The following is a 27,173-nucleotide window of genomic DNA, read 5'->3' on the forward strand; positions in this document are numbered from 1 at the left end:
GTGTCCTGACCTTACCAGGTTCAGGCCATTCTTGTAGTTGGGATTTGTTCTTTTCAGCTATTACTTGTTAAAGAAAGCAAAATGAAGTTGTTCTATAGGAGGCTGTGAAAGTGATTCAGGCAGGGCCTAATACATTCTGTACCTAAGGGATTATTTGGTAAGTGGGGTGGCATTGACTTTTTGAAAATCAGGTTAGATTCAGTCATTAATTAAATGGTTGTGTCCTCGTGGGGCTAGAGAACAGGTCTGACATCTTTTGACCTCTTTAACATCTGTTACTACAGGGCTTACCTGTGTAGGCACTTGGAGAGGCACAGAATGATTTGAGAGAAACCAGTCAGAACATTGGAACACCATGATTACTTACATCATTCCTAGCTAAATCAGAACTATTTTCAACACTCAAGAAAGATGAAACATTTCTTAGAAAACAATGAGTATAAGAGTTCCAAACCCAAATGGCTGTAGGGGTCAGTAAAACAGCTGCTGGCGATGCAGTCTGAAGCAAACTGGAAACAGGCCAGACCAAACACACCTTCGGAAAAAAATCTAGACATTGTGAAGTTTGGCCACTGTGAAAAACATCAGTTTCCTCTAACGCATTCCAAGTAAACCAAGTAAATAAGTGTTAGAAGTAACGCTTGTATTAAAGAATCTAAGGCATTATAGCTTTTTCTTGTGCCATTCCCATTGTTCCTGGGGAAAGGAGATTCAATGAGTTATGTTGTTTTTCTGAGCCTAAGATGGAAATTGGTTTGACCTAAAAACATCTGATTAGCATAGGCTGGCTGATTATTTTGTAAGTTCATTGCACTGAAGGATATTTTGCATGTCTGTAAACTTGTCACTACCTGTTTGTATTAACTTCTGATGTTCTTTCAGCTTACTTTCTATGTGTAATTGGGCAGATCAGCTTTGCAGTAGATTAATGCTGCATCTTTGTGGCAGAATCTTGTGTTCTTAGTGATTGTTATAAACCTGTTCATTGCTATTTGAAAAAGGAAGATTGTGTATTTCTATTAAACATTTACAATCAAAATCCCAATTTGTGTTTAAAGATCATTTACTCTGTTTTCCAAATCATTAGTGATAACTCCTTTGTTAGACAAAAATGTCATATAACAGCTCAGTATGTTAAACAAAAGTGGTTTCTTTAGGGTGGGAAGTGAGGAGGGTGCCCAGTGGTATATGTAAAGGAATATGGGTGCTCTGGTGGCTGGGTGTGGTGATGCGCATCTGAGGTGTAAACCAATTCCCCTGAATCATATATAGCCCATGTTACCTCAATAATAAGAAAAAAGAAAAAAACCGAAGTTGGTTTCCTGGGTTGAAGCCCGGAGGAATAATATAGTAGTTTGAAAGCATTGATGATGCAAATAAAGCCTGGAGAAGTTATATGACTTGCCTAAGGTTATGAAACTAGCTAAGGAATTGCAGCCTAAGGGACTACAGTGATCTATCAGAATCTAACTGGATGGAACCTGGCTTAGGCAATGAGGCCTAACCAGTGTCAGAAAGAAGGAAGTCGATATGAAAACCAAGGAACCTTCATGATTTATGAATTGGTACCATGTAGAAGTTGAAATTATATTCAGAAGATAGGACCAAAAGGCTAAAACCCATTAGTTTCCCAGGCAAACTATTTTATAGAAAATCAAGTATTTTATTTTCATTAAAAAAGTTTTGAAGAAGCAAATCATTTTCTGAACATACGGTCATTGTTCAAAAATCTGTATCTCAAGACATACCAAAAGCACCTAAGGGTTACTGTCAAGATTTTGCGAATTTTAAGAGTTCTGAAATGAAGTTCTGAAACCTCATGGTGTCAGGCTTGTGCTTAACAAGTTCCAGACAGTCTCGGTTGCTCATTCCAAGCAAGCATAGAAGCTTGAAATGTCTTTATGATTTAGAGAGGAGAGGAGAGAAGAGAAGGTGCCTTTCCAGAAGCCCATGAACCCTTGCTGGTTAGGCTTCCTGAGGAAGTAGTAGAGAGCTCTGTGCTCATGTCAGTCCTTCAAGCTTCTCAGTCCTTCAACCTTCAGGAGATGCCTGCATTATGGGACCAATTATCTTTCAGTCTTAAAGATTCTAAGCCCCAGAAAACTAAAGTCAAAGCCAAAGCAGCCAACCACCCTTCAGAACCTTTCTCAGACTGCAGTGGAGTCACTTAAACCACCAATGGTGCTTCACAGGCAGCTTCAGGGAAGTCTTTGGGTGGCTTACTGCAAAGGTGGACTGACTGGGAACATTTTTACCCTAAATCATTTTCACTTGAAATGAAAAAAGAAGGCAGGCTTTCAAAGTCAACTTCACATTCTTTCAGTGCTGCTCCCAGAGAAGTCTGTATGTAAAGGTGTGATGTTGTGGTCATAGCCGACATACTCGGTGGTGCCAGTACTGGCCAGCTTGAGCTGCTGGGCAGCATGGGTCAGCTGGAATGCAGCATCGGGATGGGCTGTGTCTGGCAGCAATGTGCACTCTCTTTCCAGCATGTCAGCCACCCCTTTGAGCAGATCCAGGAAACCAAAAGCCAGAGCTGCCTTTCGCAAACGATTCAGCTCCTGGAACAAGATAAAAAAAAACCACTGATGTTCCCGAAATGTGTTCTCACCATATACTTTCTGAATGCTCAGCTTAGAATAAGTTGTCCTTGACCCCAAACTTTAATGGGCATTTTTATCTGCGAACAAATGCGTATTGTACAGAGATGCCAATAACAGTGCAATAATATGACTAGGAGACAGTTCTTTATGATCAGAAAGTGAGGCACAGAAGACAGCTGACTGCAACACAGGCTACCAATAACACAGTTAATAAGCACTTAGGCCAAACGTGGTGGGGCACTCTGTGTACATCCCTTTATTACTCCTAACTGATTATTTTTCCTTTTACCGAGGTGAGGGAAAGGCCTCAAATTTGATGGTTCTTAACCCTCTCTGGCTGGGTCTGAGGCTTAATGACAATGGACATTTTAGGAGAAGGTTCTGAAAGTGTCAAGCAGTCCGACAGGAAAGACTGCCACAAAATGAGGCCAAATAGTTGATGGAAGCAGAGAAATGCAAAATGCCTCATCAACCACTTAGTAATGACAAGGTGTATAGAGCTTCTCTAGGCCTCAGTGGCCCCATTTGCAAAACTGGAGGAATTCCTCACCTAGTGCAGGTGCTGAAGCAATCAATTGGTAGAAGTCTTTTCCAGCTTTGATATGCAAGATTATAGAATCTGACCGATTCTCCACTATCATCTGTTAACAAGTAAAAAGTTCACAAGAAGGCAAAGTACAGGGCTGACAAACATCAGAGAGCTCTGTTGCCAAGTGTGCTCAGCAAGGGCTGGTGTGGATTATGGGCTTCAGCTGGGGAGGGGGATGGCTGGCTAAGCAACTCTGGTTGAACTCTGATTAAGGTTGCTCTTGCTTGATCTCACCAGCTTGCTACATAATTAGGTTTGAATAAGACAGTGATATAAAGGTAATGAAATAACAATCAGACAAAGTAGTATGTATGTTCTCCGGAAGAACTGCTAGCCTTAGGCTGACTCTGTACCTTATATAAGATTAGCAAGCTAGGACACAGTTGACAACACAGTATACCTCACACTGCCACTTAATTCAATCTCAGCCAAACAGCAGAAAAACAGAAGAAATAAAAGTTGAGCCTAAATGACTGCCTCCATCCTCCACCTCACCCCTTGTAACTTTATTCTCGCCACCAGTAGCTACGGATTAGTTAGGTAGGCATGATTCCAGAGGGCCATTCCTTTGCAATTCATAAATGTACAATTTTTTTTAAAAGATTTTATTTTATTTTTATACAAGAGCTGGGGTACAGGCCGGAGGCGTGGGAGGGTGAGAGGATTTACCAAAGACAGAGCGGGGAGCAGAACAGGCAGACAACCAATATACACTACTGAGGGGAGCAGCAGGCACGACAGGAGAGATCTGCTGCACCACGTGGGATTCTTGCTGGCCAGCCGGGATCAAACCTGTGCTGCAGAGGCTGCGGACAGCTTCACAGCACTGTGCTCAACCTGCTGCACCACCAGGGAGGCCCCATAAATGTACAGTTTTTTAAATTAATTAATTAATTAATATAAGCACTGGGTACAGTCAGACGTGTGGGAGGGTGAGAGAATTCACCAGAGCCAGAGCGGGGAGCAGAGCAGGCAGAAGGACCGAAGTACACTGCTGAGGGGAGCAGCGGGCGGCAGGAGAGGTCTGCGTGCCTAAATGTACAGTTTTTAAGAAGACATTCCTGGAAGCAGCTGCTTTGGTACATCAGTAAGAATGTTCTAGACAATCACCAACCCAGGAAGTTATACACACTGGTTGCTGGGAGTTGAACTGGATTCCCATATGGGAATGGTAAGAGTTAAGGATATGACCCATAGGCCCTTTCAGCTCCTCTCAGTCACTCACAGCAGTACCAGCACAGAGAAACCCTTTAACACAAAACAAGGCCATTTAGGGTCTCTCTGGTGGCACAGGGGTTAAAGTCTCAGCACTATCAAGTTTTCGCCAGCCACTGTGGCATGAGTTTGATCCCTGGTCAAGGAGCTAACCCACATGGTACAGCGGACCTCTCCTGTCTTGCCCACTGCTCCTCTCAGAAGTGTATTTTAGTAGATCCGCTTGTTCTGCTTCCCACTATCTCTGGTGAATCCTCTCACCCCCTACCCCTCTAGCCTATACCCCAGTTCTTACATGCTTACATAAATAAAAATAAATCTTAAAAAAAAGTGACATTAAAAAAAAAAGGCCATTTAACTACTTCTGATTTTTGGATTTTAGGATCAACAATGGCTCTATCGCTTCTACTGACTTTATAGATGAAAAACTGAAGCACAAGACAGAATTTTTAATTCCTTTCTATATTCACTCTGCTACCTACCCCACTTTTACTATTGTGAACTATTTATTAATTTATACTTTTTACATCCTTGTTCATTCTCCTCATAGGTATAAAACCCCATAAAATTACCACCACCAAGACATCCGTGAACCATCACCATAGCCTCATGCTCTTCCCTCCTGTTTATGATCCTTCTCCCTGCCCCTCCCCAGCTGAATGTCTCCAATTTTTAGTTTGTCTGCTAGTTTTGTCTTGAACCATTTATTTTTGATACCTATCCCAGGACCCACCCTCTTCCACTATAATTCTGATGGTCTTACCTTATAGAATGTCTGTGTTTTTTCAGGTAGTTTCCTTGCATTTCTTAAAATCTTCTGTACATCTGTCTAGCAAAGGTAAAATGAATTCAATATTAAAATTCTGTGGTAAAAGGGAAAAGAGTATAAAAGGATGGCTCTAAATTTTAAAGAAAACGAAAACAAAACTACAGTGTTGAGTATCCCTTTTGAATTAATGTCACAGTTCTGTTCAAAACTAGTAAAGCACCTACCTCCCTTCTTCAAAATGCTCCATGGTAATAAATCCCTTGGTGACAGGAATGAACTTTTGATACAAAAACACTCATTAAAATGGTCAGCTGCTTTTGACAAGGGTGCCAAGACCTTTCAATGGGGGAAAGGAGTCTCTTCAACAAATGGTGTGAGGACAACTGGATAGCAACATGCAAAAGAATGAAGTTGGATCCTTAGCTCACACCATCTACAAAAGTTAAAGTGGGCCAGACGTCTACATGTAAGAACTGAAACTATAAAATTCCTAGAAGAAAATGGTATTATTCAGAACTTTGCATTTGGCAATGGTGTTTCTTCAACACAACAGAAATCAGCAACAAAAGAAAAAATTTTGACTATCAAAATTAAAAATTTTGTGGATCAAAGACACTATCAAGACTATAAAAACACAACAGACAGAATGGGAGGAAAGAATCAGAATATATAAAGAACAAACAACCCAATTAAAAAATGGGCCAAGGGCTTGAATAGATATACAAATGGCTCTCAGCTCATGAGAAAATTACAACTGTCATTAGTGAAATGCAAATCAAAACCACAATGCCATAACACCCCACATCACATTCACTAGGATGGCTATACAGGGAAGAGAAGGTGAAAAAATAATAGGTGTTGGTGAGGATGTGGAAGAAGTACTGACGAGAATGTAGAACTAGGAACCTAAAACATTGCTGGTAGGAAAGTAAAATGGTATGGTTACTTTGAAAAGCTATTGGCAATTCCTTAATAAGTTAAACAGAAATACCATATGGTTCAGCAATTTCACCTATAAGTATGGGCCCCACAGAACTAAAAACATGCTCAAATAAGAACTTGTAAACAATGTTCATAGCAGCATTATTCACTACAGCCAAAAGATGGAAACAATCTGAATATTCATCAACTGAATGGATAAAATATGACATGTTTACATACTGGAATATTGTTCAATTATCAAAAAGAATGAAATACTGTGAAACTTGAAAACACTATGCTTGGTAAAAGAAGTCAAACACAGAAGACCACATGTTGTATGATTCCATTTACATAGGGACAGAAAGCCAGAAACAAAAGTAGTTGCCAAGGGCTCGGGGGAAGAAGGGAATATAGAGTGATCCTGATTAATGGGTACAGGTTTCCTTTTAGGGTGATGAAAATGTTCTCAATAAGATAGTGCTAATGGATTGTGAATGTATGAAATGCCACTGCATTGTATACTTTTGTACATTTTATGTTATGTGCATTTTAGCACAATAAGAAACTAAAACCCCAAATTTAAAAACTAAGAAAAAGTCAGCTATAACTGGTGGTAAAAGTGGTTCTAATTATCCTTTTGACAGAGAAATGATGGGTCAGGGGTGGCAGGAAAAAGAACCTGGGCTTTCAACAACGAGCAAGGCCCTTCTGCCCACTTAATTATGGCAGGATGTGTCCATTCTTTGAGGAAAGGGGTTTGAAGAGACAATGCCGTCAATACAAACGACTTCTGTCGTCAGGTGGTCTGACTGCCTCTTCTCATTTGGCTTAGGTTGGTCTGACTCATTGGAGGAACAAAGAGAAAAAAAAGGTACTCAAGGGGGAAAAAAAGCTCAAGAAGTGATTTTCAAAAATAAGTATAAATGAATTTATGTCAGTAGAAGGAGAATGTCACTGAGCACCTTGTCTGAAAGTAGCATATCTTGATAATGATACAGTCTTAGCTTCCCATGAAAGTGTTCTGTGGAATTACAATGCAGTGCAATGAGTTCTACTGTGGTGATAGAAAAAATAACCACCGGAAGATTTTTACGTGTTTCTCAAAATTGTTGCTAAAGATAACACCCATTATGTTATTCAATACCTCACCATGTCAAGAATTTCACATTAAAATTCAGTGCCAGGAGAATGTGTCTCTAGAGAAACTGACATGCTTCCTTTTATCAGATAAGAAAAACCATATCACCCAACACATTTCTTTTTTGACCTCAGTAGCAGGAAGCTCAGAGCCAAATTGCTCAAATACAATTATCATTTTGCTTGGGCTTGTAGCAAAATTGTCTTCTCTCTTCCTCTAGGTTTTGTATTGCTCTAAATTTTGTAAAAGATGATTTTGCTAGATACGTGTTTTACTATAGATTACCTCAAAGACTTTTTGGAAATAATGACAAACATTAGAAGTAAATGAATTACAGAGTATCAAAGAAAAGGAAAATCAAATCAAATGCCTGTCTGCTAAAAGCCCTCTTCCTGTCCCCAGTGGAAAGCACTGTGAATGGTAATGTTACCTGCAGGCCACTGGGTTTGATCCAGACAGTCACATTCTGGGCGTAACTGCGTTTGTTTTTGGGCTGCAGGGGGAATGGACTCTTATTGTCGTCCTCACCATAAGGGTTTTCTTTAGCGTCTAAAAGAAAAAAAAAAACACTCTTGAAATGACATCTGGCAAAAACAAGGTTATATTTCCAATTAGGCTAGAAGCTCTGAGTCATTCTGTCTTAACATCCTGTAACTTCCTGAATTACAATAATCCATTAACCTCAGTTAGGTTGGGGACCCTATACTCAACGGAAAGTTCCTGATGTAAGAGACCAAATAATCAACTGGGCCCATGTGAAAGTAGTTCAATATTTTTGAAGAAACAAGCCCACTTACCTGCTTTATAAATCAAAGAGGATAAAATTGCTGCTAAAGATAACACCCATATATATGACATTGTTAAAGTACATATTTTTAAATACCTCTGTATATAATACATACTGTAATTCTGAAGTCTCCCCCAGCATACTCCAACAGAAATTTCTGCAATGGTGGAAGTATTCTAAACCTGTGCTAATATGGTAGCCACTAGACCTGTGTGACTACTGAACATTTGCCACATGGCTAAGTGTCACTGAAGAGCTGAATTTCAAATTTTGTTTTATTTTCTTTTTAAAGATTTATTTATTTATGTATACAAGAACTGGGGTACAGGCCAGAGGCGTGGGGTGGTGAGAGGATTCACCAGAGACAGAGTGGGGAACAGAACAAGCAGACTGACTGAAATACACTGCAGAGAGGAGCAGCAGGCGAGTCAGGAGAGGTCTGCTGCGCCATGTGGGTAGCTCCCTGGCCGGGGATTGAACTTGTGCTGCAATGGCTGCGGATACTTCATAGGTTGCGTCTTAACCCCCTGAGCTACCATGGAGGCCCTTGTTTAATTTTAAATAGCTTCATGTGACTGGTGATGACTGGCTGGATTAGATTGCATAAGTTTAGATGCTGAAAAAACTAGAGAGAAAAATTATATATAGGAAAAGGACAAGAGAAGAAATACTTTTTTGGTGAAACCTTATGGCTTATTAGTTTACAGCTTCCTGAATCATGTTGGTTTTAGAGTCATGTGGATAAAAAATAAATTTGTCTGCTTTTGTAGGTGCTTCCTGACCCAATGAAAGTTTGCCATAAAAATACAAAGCAGGGGCCTCTCTGGTGGCTCAAGGGTTAAGACACAACCTATGAAGCTATCTGCAGCCACTGCAGCACGAGTTCGATGCCAAGCCAGCCAGGGAGTAGCCCACATGGCACAGCAGACCTCTCCTGACTCGCCCGCTGCTCCCCTCAGCAGTGTACTTTGGTCAATCTTGCCTGTTCTGTTCCCTATTCTGTCTCTGATGAATCCACTCACCCCCTGCGCCTCTAGTCTGTACCCCAGCTCTTGTATACATAAATAAATCTTTAAAAAAAATTACAAAGTCTACATCTAATTTTATCCTTATTTTTTTAAAAAAGATTTATGTTTATTTATATATACAAGAACTAGGGTGTAGACCAGAGGTGTGGGGGGTGAGAGGATTCACCAGAGACAGAGTGGGGAACAGAACAGCGGATTTACAGAAATACACTGCTGAGGGGAGCAGCAGGTGAGACAGAAGAGGTCTGCTGTGCCATATGGGTCAGCTACCTGGCTGGGGATTGAACTCGTGCTGCAGTGGCTGGTTATAGCTTGATAGTACTGAGACTTTAACCCCTGTGCCACCAGGGAGGCCCCTCACTTTATCCTTACTTTCTGGTGTAGACAGGGCAGGAAATTATTTTCCTACAAGTTTAGGAACTTCCTTGCTCAAATAATGATGCTGAAAACCAAAATTAGCCCAGTTTCTCTAACTGATCCAGAAGCTCTCTAAGCCTAATCTGGTCATTAATTTTAATGCCTCACTGGTCCCATGCAATCCCGTGAATCCCTTTTCCTCCCCTGCCCTCCAAGAAGTATAAGCCCAGCTTTCCAGACATTTCTAAGAATATTTGTCACTATATAAGCCTGTTTAGTCAGGTCAAGATCACAACAGTCTAGGGCCTCCCCAGTGGCACAGCGGTTGAGCGCTGGGTTGAGAAGCTGCCCGCGGCCTCTGCATCGCCGGTTCGATCCCCGGCTGCTCCCCGGCCACTGGAGGAGGGTCCCACAAGGCGCGCAGACCCCTCCTGCCGCCCGCTGCTCCCCTCAGCAGTGTACTTAGGTCCTTCTGCCTGCTCTGCTCCCCGCTCTGGCTCTGGTGAATTCTCTCACCCTCCCGCGCTTCTGACTGTACCCAGTGCTTGTATAAATAAATAAATAAATCTTTAAAAAAAAAAAATCACAACAGTCTATTCCCATACAACATCCTCATTTCCAACTTCCCCATCATTATTTTTGCTACTTCTGTCGGGAATGCTTTCTTCCTCATTCATTTATTTTCTCATTTGCCAGTTCATGATCAACAGTCAGACTCCACCATGTAGCAAATTGTGCTAGGAATTGTGTTTAGAGAAGATATTTTTCTGGTTTATGGAACTTATAAAGAATATTTATTAAACTTTAACTATGTGCCACTCTACAGATATAACTTTGCTCCTTACAGCAGGGGATTAGATATTATTCAGCAGGGGATTAGATATTATTCATCCCATAAAGATGAGTAAACTGAGGCTCAGAGAGATTGTGCTTACAACACAGGTAAGTGACTCAGCTGGGTCTGGTTTCAAAGCCAACACTCTATCAATGAATAGTGCCATTCCTCACCTACCCAAAATTACCTCCATTCCAGGTCCACATTCTTTTCTACTTCCCTATGAAGTTGTCCAAAATTTTTTTGGCAGTAATTTCTTTAGACCCTTTTATTCTATAATACTCAGTATCAGTACCAAACATTTCAACATGTAGTCATGGCTTCTTGCACTGTAACAGTCTGGTGCCACTAGATAGTAAGAGGCTATGTGGTAAGAGGATACAATGCATTTGTGAAAAAAGAGCAGGAGACTATCAGATATAACAACCATAATAGCATAAATTAAAAAAAAAAACCAGTTGCAAGATAAAGTTGAAAATAATCTTACAGAAAGCAAAACTAAAAGAATGGGAAAATAAGAAGGTAAGAAAATTATACACATACACACACACCATAAATATGTGTTCAAGAAAGGGACAAAAAGAGAGCAGAGAGAGGAAAATCAAAGAAATAATTCATGTTCCCAGGGCTGAAGGACATGAATTACCAGGTGGAAGGGCCCAGTGAGTGCCCCGCAGGTAGAAGTGATGGGTAGGATTTTAATTGTCATTCTCACTGAGGGGGTAGACCAACCACATTCCCACCTTTACTCAGAGATTTCAGTTCTTTGTCTTATTTGGAACTAAAGTCATGTCTCTGATCCCTGTGTGAGCACCTGGATCCTAGCTCAAAGACTGGCAAAGTATGGGTTGCTGCCTCTTTTGGGGTTAAGAATGATTCTGATATTTTTTAAATGTCTGGGGGAAAAAAGTCAAAAAGAATGTTTTGTTATACATGAAGATTACATAAAATTCAAATTTTTTTATGTCAATAAATATAGTGTTATTGGAATGCAGTCACTCCTTCATTTATATATCATCTGTGGCTGCTTTTGTGATATCATGGCAGTGAGTTTTGTGATAACTCTAAGGAGTTATCATAACTCTTAGTAGTAGTTATGATAGAGACCCACATGGTTGGCAAGGCTAAAATATACATGCACATAAAAGTTGAGACACTCTATTTTCTTCTTGAGTCTCTTCTTGAGTTCTCCCAAAGAACACAGAAACATTTAATTCAAAAGGATGCCTGCACCCCTATGTTTATTGCAGCACTATTTACAATAGGCAAGATATGGAAGCAACCCAAATGCCCAAAAATAGATGACTGGATCAAGAAGATGTGGTATATACACACAATGGGATACTATTCAGCAGTCAAAAAAGATAAACTCATGCCATTCGCAGCAACATGGATAGAGCTGGAAGGGATTATGCTCAGTGAAATAAGCTGGAAGGAAAAAGAAAAATATCGATGGCTTCACTTATAGGAGGAATATAGGGGAACCAAATAAAAGATCAGGAAAAAAAATTAAAAACCAAAATAACAGGCAACTATAAATCAGGGGCATTCTGTGGGGAGCGGAGGGTGGGATGAGGAGGGAGAGGAATCAAAATTGGGGAGAGAAAAGCACAAGGGACTATGGTGATGGGGCACAGGTGAACTGGTGGGAATTTTATGGGGGCTACACCTGAGAGGAGAAAGCAAACATTGTACAAAAATGAACAATGATGTAACATATACATAAATGAATTAAAAAAATATATCTTTTGCATGGATCCCATCCCCATGTCCCTCTTCTGCCTCTCATCATCACATCTTTAGGACTGTCAGTAGACTTCTCACTGCAGGATGTCCTCAAATCCTTCCACAGAGTTATCTTTCTAAATACAAAATTTGTTTCTTAGATTTCAGCCACAACAGCACAACTCCAGGGAGTATCAGTACCTAAAATATAAAGTCTCCTAATCTGTAATGTTAGCTAGAAGGATCTGATCATATTATTCCCCCTTCAGTGGCTTCCTATTAATGGCAGAATAAAATCTCATTTTTAGGTGAAGCCAGTTCAGCTCTAGAGGCTGCCAAACTTCTAACTTACCATCTGCTCACCCAATTCCCTTGCCCTTTGTGTTCCATCTCCTTTCCTTTCTGTAGTGTTCTATTTGTCCAGGAAGTCTTTTTTCCTTCATTGGTTCAGTGATTTCTTCTTTTCCCTCAAAATTAGGCTAGCATGTCTTTTCCCTTTGAAGATTTTCCTGAGAGCCCTAGGCAAAGCTGATGATCCCCCTACAGGCCAACTGTGATCCTGCACCAGCCTGTATTTACTATTCCATTCTCCACCAGTCTTTGAGTAACTCCTGCTAACTCTTTTGTCCCCTAGGACTACAACAAAATAAGATGCTTGGTAGATGTTCCTGAAATTCCTAGACTCCTGTAGAGTCAAGGATGACTCTACAGTTGGAGCTTGAAGGCCTAGGAGTATAAAAGTCTCAATAAAAAGGAGGAGGAAAAACAGAATCAGGAACAGTTTTTCGGAGAAAGGGGCAAGAGACAATGGTTTTTGCAACCAACATACTGAGCCTTAGACTGTGAAGAATATCCAGGTGGAGAGGTCCAAGTGCAAACCGAAAATAAGATGCAAGTTGCAGGGAGAGAACAGAACAGTAAGGATAAAAGTTACAGATTTGGGGAGCCTGAACCTATAATGACTCTTGAAAGAAGGCAAAGGAAATCTTGGGAAACATGAGGCAAAAGTAAACAAAGAAGAGAACAAGAAAAAGAAAAGTTGGCAAAGAAAAAGGAAAGTGCCAGGAGAACATAATGTTAGGGGAGCTAAAAGAAGAGAATTTCAAGAAAGGAGATTAAATTATCTAGAATGACTTAGGGTTACCTGTATTGAAAATAGTACTCTAAGGAAGAAAAAGTTAATGGAGACTCAGGAGAGTAGCTTTTCACTCTTTAGTTAGAGCATTTGTAGCAACTTAAAACGACCTAATGTTGGTGTGCCCTGAGCTGTAAAGTGTTCAAACATCAAATTCTTTTGAGATTCTCCACATACATGCCCAGCACCAGAGACCACAGCACACTCACAAGGGAGGCCATGCAGCTCTCTGACTCCACGCAGCTCTCTGACTCCACAGAGTCATTCAGAATAGCAGAGAGAAAACAATATCAAGATAAATAAAACCTGATCTAGTTATACCTGAAATAGGACCCAACTGTGCCATTTTCCCTAGCCATGGGAGAGGTTCTGGGCCAGGTTCAAAGAGAGACATCATGAGGTTTGATTTCTTCTTGCTGTCAGCTTGGGAGTAGAGCATTCCATGCCATTCAGAACTAGATGGAGAAAAGATGGAAGATCAGAAGACCATCGAGTACCAAGTAAAAATAAGTTTAGCCTGTGTTTTTCTCTTGAGAGACATGGGCTTCAGCTTTGAAATCAAGTGCATTACTTTTACTAAAGTCAAATCCTAAATCTAAAAATGCACAGTGCTGCCCCCTATCATTACCATTCCAGTAGGTAGGACATATATCATTACTCGTGCAAAATTATGTAGATGGAAGTCAAAAAGCAATCTTAAAAGAGAAAACAAAAGTCATAAGGGCAGCAAGTAACTGCAGGAATGGTGAGGAGTGAGGGTTGTAACCTACGAGTCTTTTTTGCTGCCTCCCTGAGTTATTCAGAGTAGCACTAACATAGAGAATCCCTTGCAACAAAGGGTATGAAGTCTTCACCTGGCTTCTCAAAGGGCCCCAGATGATTCCCATATTCAGAATCAGTTTGAGAAATATGGCAAACTAAAACTTAATACAAACTGCATTCTTCCTTTTGGAGCAGCTAATTTTAACTCAAGCAGAAAAGGAGCCTTGCTTCCTCTGAGTACTCCTAATGTCTTGATTTTCTCTACCAGCTAACCACAAATGATAACCACTTGAAGAGTCACCAACTTTTTTCACACACTAGGTAATGCAGAAAGGGAAACAGATAGTTTTGCAAATTTTGAGACTGCAGAGAAAGTGAAAACCAGAAGGGCTTTCCTCACAGGGAAGGAATATAGGAGAGTAGTTACAAGCAAGGGCACTGGAGTCAGAATACATGGGTAAGAATCTTGGCTAGCTAAGTGACCTGACCTTTATAAGACATAATTTCCTCATATATATAATGTTGATAACATTGATACCTCCTGTAGAGTGTTGTTGTGAGGAATTAAATGAGATCATATATGTGAAGTGCTCAGCAGAGTGTCTCGTCCCAGAGGAGTGCTGTTACATGGTAAAACTTTTAATCAGTATTACCAGCATCTTTTTCATTTAGTTCTACCCCATCATTTTATAGATGATGAGTCTGTGAATACTGCATAAGATCCTGTAGCAAGTTAGTCGCATTGCTGTAACTGAATCTAGGTATCCCAGGTAGAATCAAAAAAAGGTAAATGGAGAAGGGCTATAGTATAACAGCAATATAATTAAAAGGCTCACTCCCTACTTATTCTATGAAATGACCTGAAGAATAGTTTAGAAGTAATGGTAGATGGGAGGGTATGATAGAGAAAGGGAAAAGGTGACAAGGATCCTTCTATTTCTTTCAGAAAAATATGGGAGATACTCTGCTTTGGGAATGGATTCTCCCTTTCTCTCACCCAAAGGTAAACAAAATTTCCTACCCTAGTTGAACAATTGCCACCATTCCTTCCACCTTTAGGCTGCCATGGAGCAGGACACAAAAGTTGGGTATTTTGCCTGCAATCTGATTGGCTGAATTTTCATCTTCATTGTCATCAGTTATGCCAGCGCCCACCTCATCACCTTCTGTGAAAAGAAGAGAGAACAGGTGAGGCTGAGATTAACTATAAAAAACCCAAACCACAATCACACTCTTGACTGTTTCTAGCTTTGGAAGGAAAGTACATGAGTTTTAAAGGAATATTAAACTAATTATGAAAAATTCATAGTCTGGTCTTCCCAAGTCCATGTAAAAATTAGTTGTCAGATGTTATATGAATTTCATTTATATGAAACATTCAGAATAGACAAATCTGTAGAGATGGTTTTATTAATGGTTACCTGGGACTAAAGGTTGATGGTCAAAGGATTGCTTTTCAGGGTGGGTAAAAATTTAAAAATTTTTAAAATTCTGTTCTAAAATTGACTGTGTTGATGGTATCTTGATAAATGGTATATTTATAACACTGTACATATACTAAAAACTAGAGAATTATACACTTGAAATGGGTGAAGTATATGGTATATTAATTATATTTCAGTAAAATTGCTTGTAGGGCCCATGGGAAAATACAGTTTTTTTTTGTTTTTGTTTTTTAAGATTTATTTTATTTATATAAGCACTGGGTACAGTCAGAAGCGTGAGAGGGTGAGAGAATTCACCAGAGCCAGAGCAGGGAGCAGAGCAGGCAGAAGGACCGAGGTACACTGCTGAGGGGAGCAGCGGGCGGCAGGAGAGGTCTGCGCGCCATGTGGGACCCTCCTCCGGTGGCCGGGAGCAGCTGGGGATTGAACCGGCGCCGCAGAGGCTGCGGTCAGCTTCGCAACCCAGTGCTCAACAGCTGCGTCACCGCGGAGGCCCGGAAAATACAGTTTTTTCAGTGTTTTTCACCATCTTCCAGCACAGGTGGCCTAGTAGATAACATGTAGCCTTGAGATGTAGTCTGCATGTGTGGAAAGCAGTAAATAGTATGTAACCTTGATGTGTAGCTCACATGCACAAAACATATGATGCAAACTAGGCCTAAACTTGGTCTTGTGTTGGCTTTGTCTCTAAATCATATAAAAGCTAAAGGGTTCCTCTGCAGGGCCACTCACAGCATTCACTGGCCACTCACTGGTCACTCACTGGGCATGGGGCCACTGCAGCAGCCAGAGCCCAGGGGGGCTGCCACTCCCGGCCACTGCCACTGTTGCTACCTGTGTATCTCCTGTTGCTACAATAAAGACTTGTTCCTGGCCTCACATATGGGCTTCATGACCTGTTTTCTCATCTGCTGACATCAAGAATTGGGCAAGCTGTAGCTGAGGCCCAGAACTGCTACATAAAAAAGTCAACTTTCTACTGTTTCCAGTGGGATGCTCAGCTAGATGCTGAGGGTTTCAGATACCAAGGATGTCCAGAGTGTCCTCAACTGACATCTTTCAGGCAGCACATGGATAGGAACGCTCCAGGGTGAACAGTGGCTACTCAACAAGCTTCCTGACTCAACTCTGCAACGCTAGGTTCTGTCATACACTCAACTGACAATTGAATCATCTTGCATTTAACTTCACTATTAAACTATAGCCTGAGTTTGATTCCAGGCCAGAGAGTTAACTCATATGGCACAGCAGACCTCTCCTGTCTTGCCCGCTGCTCTCCTTAGCAGTGTATTTCAGTGTATTTCTGCCTTTTCTGCTCTCGACTCTCTGGTGAATCCTCTCATACCCTGCACCTCTGGTCTATACCCCAGTTATTCAATGCAAAAATAAATAAATAAAACTTAAAAAAAAGAGAATAACCTTAGATAAAAAAGATGGAGAACTCACCTTTGTTAAGTGCTATGGGTAGAACCAGATGTCTGGACAGAACAGGGGGACTTGAAATATCAGCTATATCAATAAACCCCACTATTTCCAAATCTGAAAGGAAGAAATCAATACAGCATTAATTTGTGCTATAGGAAAGTATTACCATATTCTAAGTAGTATGTTTCACAAATAATGATCCTTAAGCAGAGAATTAAAATATGATGACTAGAAAAGTTATTAGAAGTTTCTTTGGAAAACTCTAATAATTTGCATTTTAAGTAGATCAGGAGAAAATAACTGGACTTTGCTGTTATGAGGTTAGGTTTCTAGCCAAGGCAAATCTTCTGTATAGCTAGGGATGTTTGGGTCACCAGGGGGTGGTGTAATCCAACACTTCCACAAGAATGTCAAGCCGCTGTCCTTGGAAGGTAAAAGCTATTTCATTAAAAACATTTCTCTGAGAAAGAGATACTTTCTTTACAAAACCAAGGTAGCAGTCTAAATATGACAATGATTTTTTTATAGAAGCCATATTAAAGATAAAAAGCATCTGTTGAAAACTTAAAATAAATTCAAAATAAAAGTTGTAACCCAAAGTACTTTTTGAAAGCTTTTTTTCTGTTTATATAAATAGTATAAAAACTTAGAAGTTGGAATACACTAAAAATTATAAAGAAAAATAAACTCAGTCATTATTGATCACCAAAGGAAACCTCTTAATATTTTTTTGAATTGCTTTTCAGCCTTTTTTCCCCCTAGATATATATACACACTCATATTCTCAAAACAATTAAAAAAAATCAGGAACGTAGTAAGTACACTACACTTCTAATATAACAGGAAGTCTGCTTCTCTGGAGATTTGCTGTCATTACCTTCGTTAGCTGATTAACAAATGAATCACCATAAGCAGTTATATATTTTTCATTTGAATAGAAAAAGGCCTAGATTTTATTTATTTACTTTATTATTATTATTTTTTTTAAAGATTGATTTTTTTATACAAGAACCAGGGCACAAACCAGACTCACGGGAGAGGATTCACCAGAGACAGAGCGGGGAACAGAACAGGTAGACTGACGAAACACACTGCTGAGGGGAGCAGTGGGTGAGGCAGGAGGGTCTGCCGCGCCAAGTGGGACCCTCGCTGGCCCACCAGAATCAAACCAGTGCTCTAGAGGCTGCAGACAACTTCACAGTGCTGCGCTCAACTGCCTGAGCCAACAGGGGAGGCCCAAAAGGCATGTATTTTAAAGTGGTCTAAATATAAGCTATAACAAAGTTTTTAAGACTAAAAGTTTACATGGGAAGGTGAAGACCTTAAGTTACTCATCAAGGATTTAAATGCTAGTGAATCTGACCATGATTCCCAAATCTAATAATTTATGGTAATAATTATCTATGATTAGAGATAATTTGTGGGTTCAACATGAAGGTCCACTAAATCTGCCACTCCTTAGGCAACGCATCCTCCCATCAAAAGTGTACACATGTAAAAAAAAAAAAGTGTACACATGTGACATTAGTACACTAATATCAGAATTTACTTTTCTTTTCAACATGCCTGGACAGAGAAAAGTAAAAGTGAAAAGTTAGGGAGAAAAAAAGTAAGGATAACAGAAGAAGAAAGAGGTTTTAAATAGTTACCTGTATTAATTACTTTAGGGATAGGATCAATTTCCTCATCAACAACAAATGGTTCTGGCCTGGGGAAGACTTGCACATCAGCAGTCAGGTGGCCACACTTGAGAACAGCATGGAAAGGTGTATATGCCAGGTCTATCAGTTTTCTAGGACATGATGATTAATTGGTAGAGGAAGATACATAAGATACATAATAAGATACATGTAAAAATAATGTTTTCAAGATGCAAAATTTTTCATTTAAGTTAACTTCACAACTAATAGCTAACCATTTGTAAGACAGGACAAACTTGACATTTCTTGGTGAGAAATTTTCAATTTTGAGAAGCTTGAAAGCAAGTTAATCTTAGAAATTGAGTCACTATAAGGAAGTCAATATCCACAGGCATTATAGATTTAGTTATGCTGAACTTTTAAGGGAATGAACAGTTAAAAATCGCTAATATGAATTATTTTATCTGAAAATGTGAAACTTGGGGTAAGTGGAATGATACAATTAGAAATGGTAAGACATATTATTGCTGGATATCAAATTATAATATTGGATTGCAAAGAAGGCAAAAAAGCTCTATGTATATACTCACCCAAACATAGACTGTACATTTTTCAGGCATAGCGGGCCATCAATAGTAAAGATCTGCCCTTCACCATTATTTAAATCGATGAGACGTTCAAGGCAATCCAGGGAATCAGTGCTCTGAAGCTACAAAGCAAAATGGATGACCCTTTTACAATGGCACAAAATGTCAGATTATTATCAGCATGCCAAGGTCAAACCCATCACAATAACACAGGCAATAAATAATGGAGATTTTTTTTTTTTAACAACATGAGAAGAAAACAAGTATAACAATTTTGTCTCAAGGTTACCACAGAGAAATGTTATTTAAAAAATGACACCAGTGGAGCTATTTCAGTCAGAAGTAGTTTTGCAAGATTCTCAGAGGTGACCAAGGTTGTTATTTACACAGCTCCCTCCAAAGTATTGCTAACATCTTTTGGTAAGAAACATCATCATTTTACAGATAGAAAAACTGAAATGAAGAAAGGTTAAAAAACTTGCCCAAATAAATGGGAAAACCAGAAAGTAGCATTTAAATTTAAAAAACATACATCAGAGTAATATTACTTTACAAAAAAAAAAAAAAATCAAAGCACACTGCCATCAACATTTCTGGCAAAATGAAAATGAGGGAATTCCTAAAAGGGAACTATCAAAGACCAAAAAACTGAAACAAATGAACATTTCAACTCTTCAAAATCTTAAAAAGAGTACTTGTGGGAAGCAGGATGGATAATAATTCCAGCTATGTTCCCTGTGATGGGACAACACACTCTGAACTTTCAAAGAACATCTGAAACTCAGTCTTTCAAATATAGTTAGGGACCAGCCTTACCTGAAACAAATGGAGTTTACTGTTTATTAGTACATGAAGATAATGCTAATGGAATATACTAAAAAACGAAGAGTTCTAAAATATATCTAATCAAACTCTAAAAACTTAGTAAGAAGCATTACCTCCTCCAAATTTGCCATGCACATGATGTATAACTTAGATGGGAAAGGAAAAGGTAGTGGAAATCTGTTGCTCTCACTTCGTTGATTATGAGTTGCTAGAGAATGCCGCAGGGACCCTCTACCAATGCCAAGACAGCCATCCGTCACCAGAACAACCTGTTTGCAAAAGTGAGAAGAGCTTTGTACATGAATTCCTTTCATATTTAAGGCAGTCTAATATAGTGATGTTTTCATTTCTTCTTGGTTGCATTTTCATTGAAAAACCTTCCTCTGCAGGGATACAAGCAACAATGTGTATAAATCTCAAAAACACTTTGTGAAGTGAAAATTGATAGACACAAAAGAATACACATTGTATGATTCTCTAAAGAAATTATTCTTAAGATAAATTATAGGGAGTTCTACAGCAGGTAAAACAAAGCTATATAAATCAAACAGAAACTGTGGTGTGTGTATATGTGAGTGTGCGTGTGATACTGACTACAGAAGAGTAAGAGGAAACTTTGTGGGGTAATGGAAATGTTCTATATCTTAATAAAAGCAATGGCTACATAGGCGTATGCTTTTGTCAAAACTCAGTACATTTTACTTTCTCTAATCAAATCTAAAAAAAAGCACCTAAGAGGGCCTCCCCTGGTGGCGCAGCGGTTGAGCACTGGATTGCGAGGCTGCCCGCAGCCTCTGCAGCACCAGTTCGATCCCCAGCCACCGGCGAGGGTCCCACAAAAAAACAAACAAATAAATAAATAAAACACCTAAGAGTACATTAAAAAAGGACAAAAACATTCATAACCAATTTTTAATTGTATTAAAGTTATAACCTATCTCTTAGGTAAGGAGTAAGGTCAAAAACAGCATAAGGAACTATTTCATGTGTGTCCCTAGGAAGTACTACCACAGAATTTCCTGATGCTTTATTTTCTACCCCTGATGAACAAGTACTTTAAAAATGTATTTATAGGGCCTCCCTGGTGGCACAAGGGGCTAAGCACCACACTACGAAGCAATCCGCAGCCTCTGCAGCATGAGTTCGGTCCCCAGCCAGCCAGGGAGAAACCCACATGGCGAGGCAGACCTCTCCTGTCTCGTCCGCTGCTCCCCTTAGCAGTGTATTTCAGTCAGTCTGCTTGTTCTGTTCCCCACTCTGTCTCTGGTGGATCCTCTCACCCCCTGAATCTCTGGCCTGTACCTCAGCTCTTGTATGCATAAATAAATAAATCTTTTTTAAAAAAAGTATTTATAGAAGTCATTTAACCAAAAGTGTACAAACCCTCTCAAACACATTCTTGATCAACCTGTAATTTGAAAATGCCAACAAAATATACCAACAGATGGTAGTTACAAACCATTTTTCTTTTCTTTATTGCTTTCAAGTGAGCTCGTGGTGGGTAGACTTTCCAAGCATTCCAGGAGAGGGTTATTTTTGCTTTCACCAGCTTAGCCTAGAAACTTGGTAATAACAGGCCATTAAGGCAGTGTCAGGCAGTACAATGTGAGGTGCCAAGACTGGCACTTCTAAAACCCAAGAATCCTACCAATAGAGGTCCCCTGAAGGGATGTCATCTTTTGGAAGATACTAATCAGCTATTCGATAATTTCCTCTTCTAGATACCAACAATTGCTATATGATTTACTTCTGTCACTAGCTTTTTCAGATGCTATGTGATTATGAAATATTTCATGTAATGGTCAAATGAGACAGACTTTACTCAGATAGTAAAGACATGGTCCAGCTGTCTAAAAGCTCAGTTAGAAAATTCTCCATTCAAACAATCCGTTTTATAGTAACTTATTATTAAAAAACTTACTAGTATCTTCCACATGTAGTACTGTTTTGGACTTGGTTTGCCATAAAACTCATCAAGCAAATCTAAATGTAAGGGGATTGAGGCCCTGTCTCTTTTCCCACAGGGTACAGTATAGCTCCAAATCAGATTCTTCCTTTTTGCAAAAGAAGATAAATATTAAAAAGCAGACGTCTTGATGCTGTTCAAAGTCAGGTCTTGCATATTTTCTGAATTTTTTCTCTAAAACCACTGAAGAAGTACAAATGACAATGTGCTTGCTACCTACTAGCTTCCAGTTGAGAAGATATTGATGACAAGACCTCGTGTACTCAGTGTATTGTTAGGAAATCAGTCTGCATATATGTATTTAACAAATAAACATTTATGAAGTGAGGTGCCAAACATTTTTATTTCTGATGATTAAAGGGTATTTAATGAATTTTTAACAAGTGTCTACCGAGTGATTTGATTTAACATTTGCAGCTCAAGGTGTTCATTAGCCCAAGAGCATATACTCTATAAAGCAGGGTGATTTTTATAAGAAATAATTAAAAAAAAAAGTTGGGTTTATTGAGGTCCAATTTACATACAATAAAATTCATCCTTTTCAGTACATACTTTTATAATTTCTGACATTCAGTCATGTAGCATTCCTACAATCAAGAAAAAAGACCCGTTCCATCACTTTCCATATTCCCTCATGCTTCAATTGAGTTAATCTTTTCTTACTGCCCCCCCACAATTACAATTTAATTTTTAATTAAAAAATGCATAGCAATGCCACTGACACTACTGAGGAATCTACTATTTGATCCTATAATTAAAAAACCATATGCTAGGGGCTAGGAAACTGGCTCACAGACAAAATTTGGACCGCTGTTTTTTGTAAACAAAGTTTTATTGGCACAGGGCCTCCCAGGTGGCACAGCGGTTGAGCGCTGGGTTGCGAAGCTGCCTGCGGCCTCTGCGGCGCCGGTTCGATCCCCGGCTGCTCCCCGGCCACCGGAAAAGGGTCCCACATGGCGCGCAGACCTCTCCTGCCGCCCGCTGCTCCCCTCAGCAGTGTACTTCGGTCCTTCTGCCTGTTCTGCTCCCTGCTCTGGCTCTGGTGAATTCTCTCACCCTCCCGGCTTCTGACTGTACCCAGTGCATGTATAAATCAACCAAACAAACAAACAAACAAATAGATAAATAAATAAGACATGCCTCTAGAAAATTAAAAAAAAAAAAGTTTTATTGGCACAGAGTCACACTTATTCTATCTACAACTGTCTTCATGCATGCCAACAGTTAAATAGCTGCCACAGATAACTGCAAATTCTAAAATACAGAAAAAATTTGCTGATTCCTGATGTAGACTATTGATTTTCCTTTTAGCAACTTTTCTGTTTTTCAAAATATGCTACCAATTCCCAAAGTACCTGTTTATAATAAGCTTCTAGGTTTCTTTTTTTGCCACGTCTCTGCTTGACTTGATGCTAATGTTGGACTTACTATGGACTCTAAAGGCAACAGATTTGATAACATTCCTGTGCCTCACTTTTTAAACAACTCAGTTGAACTGGTTTTGGTTTGTTAAATAACTGCTATATTGAGATAATGAAAGTAGTGTTATTTCTAAAATTCTACTGTGAGCCTTTTGAGTTTGATACAAACAATACTAGTTTACAATAAGTCAATTTACTGAGGGGATGCTTTCTTAAGGCATAATTTTGTTGCTTTCTGGGAATAGCAATGCATGCTGTGTCAGAGCCTGGAGAAAATCAAAACACCTCAGTGGCTACTGTTTTAACTTAGGGCAATGAAAAAGAACTGCTTTTTACCTGGCAAGGAATTGCACCGCCCCATTCTTGCTGAACGATATTGCAAACACCAACTAATGCAGACTCCAAGCAGGTTTTGTCATAATCATCCATATTACTTAGTGCTTCCTGATTGAACATAGGATAATATTGTTTATTATTCTTTTGTTTTAATTTGTTGTTAGAAAACAAGATAAATTGTTCAAAGCATGAATGTCACACAGGGGAACTTATACTTCTGAGTCAATAAATCCATAGCTTCTTAAAGAAATACAGTAAAGCAGATTTTCTCAACTGTAAAGGATAATTAAAGAGCTTCCCTTTATTCCATCCACATGAAATGTCCACCAAGCTCAGATGTTTATAGTGGACCTTGAAGGAAATAATTAAAATGAACTTTTAAACATATCACCAAAAAAAGGGGAAAATATGCTAAACACCATTCCAGGCACTTTACAACCATTTAATCATCACAATACCCTACATGGTTCATTAGCCTGTTTTTAAAATGAGGAAACTAAGGTATACAATGTTTAGGTAACTTTTCCAGGCCTCATAGTAAAGTCTAACTCCAGGACTTCTGGTCTTAACCAGTACTCTGCATTTCTCTAAATTTCAGAACTACTGAACATCAGAAATCCAGTGCAATTTTTTAAAACATTTTTTTCCTTATTTTCAGGAAGGAGATCTTTTTGCATAGAAGAACTGGGGTGTAGGCCAGAGGTATGGGGTGGGGGGTGAGAAGATTCACCAGAGGCAGAGTGGGGAGGAGAACAGGTGAATTTACTGAAATACACTGCTAGGGGAGCAGTGGGCAAGACAGGAGAGGTCAGCTGCACCATATGTGGATTAGCTCCCTGACTAGGGACTGAACTCAGGCTGTAGCAGTGATAGGGCTGAGACTTAAAGCCTAGGCCACCAGGGTCTAATCTCACTTTAAGAAAAGTGAGATTACTAAAAGGAATGATTTAACAAAATTGTATTACTTATACTACAAAAGCAACTACATTGACCCTGTATGTCTAAACAACCAACAATTATAAACTATTTAGTTTAATTCCACAAACACTATTGACTTCTCACTATGGGCAAGGCACTGTGGCAAACACTGTTATAAATATTAGTGATTTAGAGATGTTGTCAGAAAGGAAAAATTATCTGGCATTACACAGATAATACTTTTGGAAGATAACACCTATCAATCAAGGTTTAAAAATTACAATTCCTTGGTGTAGGGTAAGTAAAGTATCAGGTTTTTCTGCCCTTCTGACATTAGATTAAATGCATGCCTGATGGCGGACAACTGGAGTAGGGTGTGGGCATGTGTAGGTGGGATACACCTGGGCTAAGACGGGGCCTATAAGGGCAGCATCATGGAGATGCCAGCAGAGTGAAAGAGAGAAGAAGGAGGACGAGACCACAAGAGAATGCCAGAGAGCCCAGAAAGAGTGAAGATTTGCTGGGGGCTAGAGGCCTGCCAGCCTTCTGGCCCCCAGCCCCTGGCACCCTTGCCTGCTATGTACCTGGTAAAATCTCAATAAAGCCTGAAAAAGCCACCTAGGGCTCCTGGACTCCTACTTCACCCAGCCACTCGATCACAGAGATCCTGCACTGTCCCATCCTGCTTCTACTCTTGGCACATATAAATCAAAGATTATTTGTTGGAGAAGGAATATAATTTTGAATTGCTCTAGAATAAGGGCTTTTGTAAGGAATGGCAATTTTTCATTTCGAGTTTTTATGGAAGAATAGAAAAGAGTAAAATGTTTAACTTAAAGGCCCTGAACTTTAAGGAATGGGGGAATACATCCTGAGATGCATCCCTGTCCACAAAGAATTCGAGAAAACCAAAAGAATAAGGCAAACGCTCACAGCTAACTCAAGCTCTACCAAAGCCATAAGCCCAACAGTTGTGAATCCTTGTTTTATAGCTATACTTAGATATTAAGTACTCAGATATTTAACATTAAATAATTCCAAGTTCTAAATATTCAGTGTAATATGAGACTACTGTTTTAATCCTTATAAATTTGGGCCCAGTATAAACAATAACATTCCTTTTTGTACCTGTAGGGTGTTATAATCTCTTGTGAAGGGAACCATCAGCTCCCAGAGTGATGAAAAAACCACCAGAGCTGTAAATTCAAGCTTGTAATTTGTGGCCATGTGCTCAAAAAGCATGGTCAAACCATGGGCTGCTAGGTGCTTGCGCTGATATTCCTCGGACCCCTCCACAGACACAGGTCGGGTCATGGAAAGGGATACATCCATTACCACCACTGTAGGCATGATGAAAACGATCCCACTGTTTCCAATCAGCATGCAAACAGACAGCTATAAAGGGAGAAATGCTGTAGAAAATAAATATAATTAGGTCTTACATGCTAAGAAGAGGAAAAAGTATTTTCTCACCATAGTTTCCTGAAATGAGTGAAAGCCAATCCTATTTAAGTTGAGGTGAGGGCAACGCTGCATTCAGTGGGAGGGAAGCAAACAACTTAGTTCAACTAGAATCACCCACTAAAATGGCCACAATTCAAGGCTAACCTAAGTGTTTCTAGTAAGGACAAAACATTCAACTCAGGGGCCTCCCCTGGTGGCGCAGAGGTTGAGCGCTGGGCTGCGAGGCTGCCCGCAGCCTCTGCAGCGCCGGTTTGTTCCCTGGCTGCTGGCGAGGGTCCCACACACACACAAAAAACCCAAACATTCAATTCAGGTAAACCCTGATATTCATTCTTTTTTTTTTTTTAAGATTTATTTATATATACAAGAACCGGGGTACAGGCCAGATGTGCAGGAGGGTGACAGGATTCACCAGAGACAGAGTGGGGAACAGAACAGGCAGATTGACGAAATACACTGCTGAGGGGAGCAGCAGGCGAGACAGGAAAGGTCTGCCGCACCATGTGGGACCCTCCCAGGCTGGCCGGGGATTGAACCTGCACTGCAGAGGCTGCGGACTGCTTCAGAGTGCGGTGCTCAACTGCCTGCGCCACCAGGGAGGTCCAACCCTAATTTTCATTCTTTCAATTTTTATACAACTTAACATAACACTCCTACATCACTTCTCCAACACTTTATTTACTAAAGAACATTTTTAGTCATCATAGTGGTGCTATCTGACAATCATTCTTTTTTGGCACATAGTACTATTTTAATCAACATAACAGTATTTGTGCATGTTTATCTTGTGGCTTGGTAGCCTTGTTTTATTAAATTGAAAGAAAAACATAAAGATGAAAGGGCTAGCAAAGTCATAATCCAAATCAGATAAAACTTAGAAATCATCAAGCATGACAAAAGCAATAAACTGTTAGCCTCAGTAGTACTCACTGGACATAAATTGAGCCACAGTGCTCTAACTGTGAAGGAAAGAACAAAATGAAAGGGAATCCAGGAAACATGCATTATTCCATGAAATTATGTATGAAAATAAAAATGCTGATAAATGGAGGAAACACTACTTTAAAATTATGGGTTGATAATCAGCATGAAGAAAACATTTCTGTGCTCAAAAACAAAGAAAAAAGTTCATAAAAACACACACCTGTTTATGGGAACATTGCTTGGCTGCTATTCTATTACTAACCAAACTATACAGTCTAATGACAAAGTGAAGTATCACACAATTATAAATTAGTAAGACATATGTAGATATCAGAAATAGAGCAAGTATTAGTAACTA

The 27,173-nt window shown here is 39.6% G+C and overlaps 2 protein-coding genes across 6 annotated transcripts in view; one reads left to right on the forward strand and one right to left on the reverse strand.

The window, feature by feature from the left end:
* The window catches only part of HACD3 (3-hydroxyacyl-CoA dehydratase 3), a gene marked incomplete at both ends in the record, with an annotated part of 32,321 nt that extends 30,150 nt beyond the window's left edge, over positions 1-2,171 (forward strand). The window contains one exon of the mRNA XM_084240169.1: positions 1,970-2,171. Within this exon, the coding sequence (XP_084096295.1) occupies positions 1,970-2,171 (202 nt within the window). The remainder of the gene's footprint in view (positions 1-1,969) is intronic.
* INTS14 (integrator complex subunit 14) lies at positions 2,128-25,816 on the reverse strand (the record flags this gene model as incomplete). Of its 5 annotated transcripts, none has more annotated exons than XM_084240401.1 (11): positions 2,128-2,561; positions 5,171-5,236; positions 7,666-7,784; positions 13,424-13,557; positions 14,886-15,030; positions 16,756-16,848; positions 18,384-18,526; positions 18,965-19,083; positions 19,900-20,055; positions 23,510-23,617; positions 25,556-25,816. In XM_084240401.1, 11 exons carry the CDS (start codon positions 25,808-25,810, stop codon positions 2,310-2,312), a joined length of 1,590 nt encoding a protein of 529 aa, XP_084096527.1. In that variant the 3' UTR covers positions 2,128-2,309. The 5 variants fall into 5 exon arrangements, with proteins under 5 accessions (XP_084096527.1, XP_084096525.1, XP_084096524.1 ...); XM_084240399.1 differs by having other exon boundaries at positions 14,886-15,027; positions 25,703-25,777; XM_084240398.1 differs by lacking the exon at positions 23,510-23,617 and having other exon boundaries at positions 25,556-25,777.
* Between the last annotated feature and the right edge of the window lie 1,357 nt (positions 25,817-27,173).

Source organism: Talpa europaea (assembly GCF_964194135.1).
Source record: "Talpa europaea genome assembly, chromosome: 8".
NCBI classification, from domain to species: Eukaryota; Metazoa; Chordata; class Mammalia; order Eulipotyphla; family Talpidae; genus Talpa; species Talpa europaea.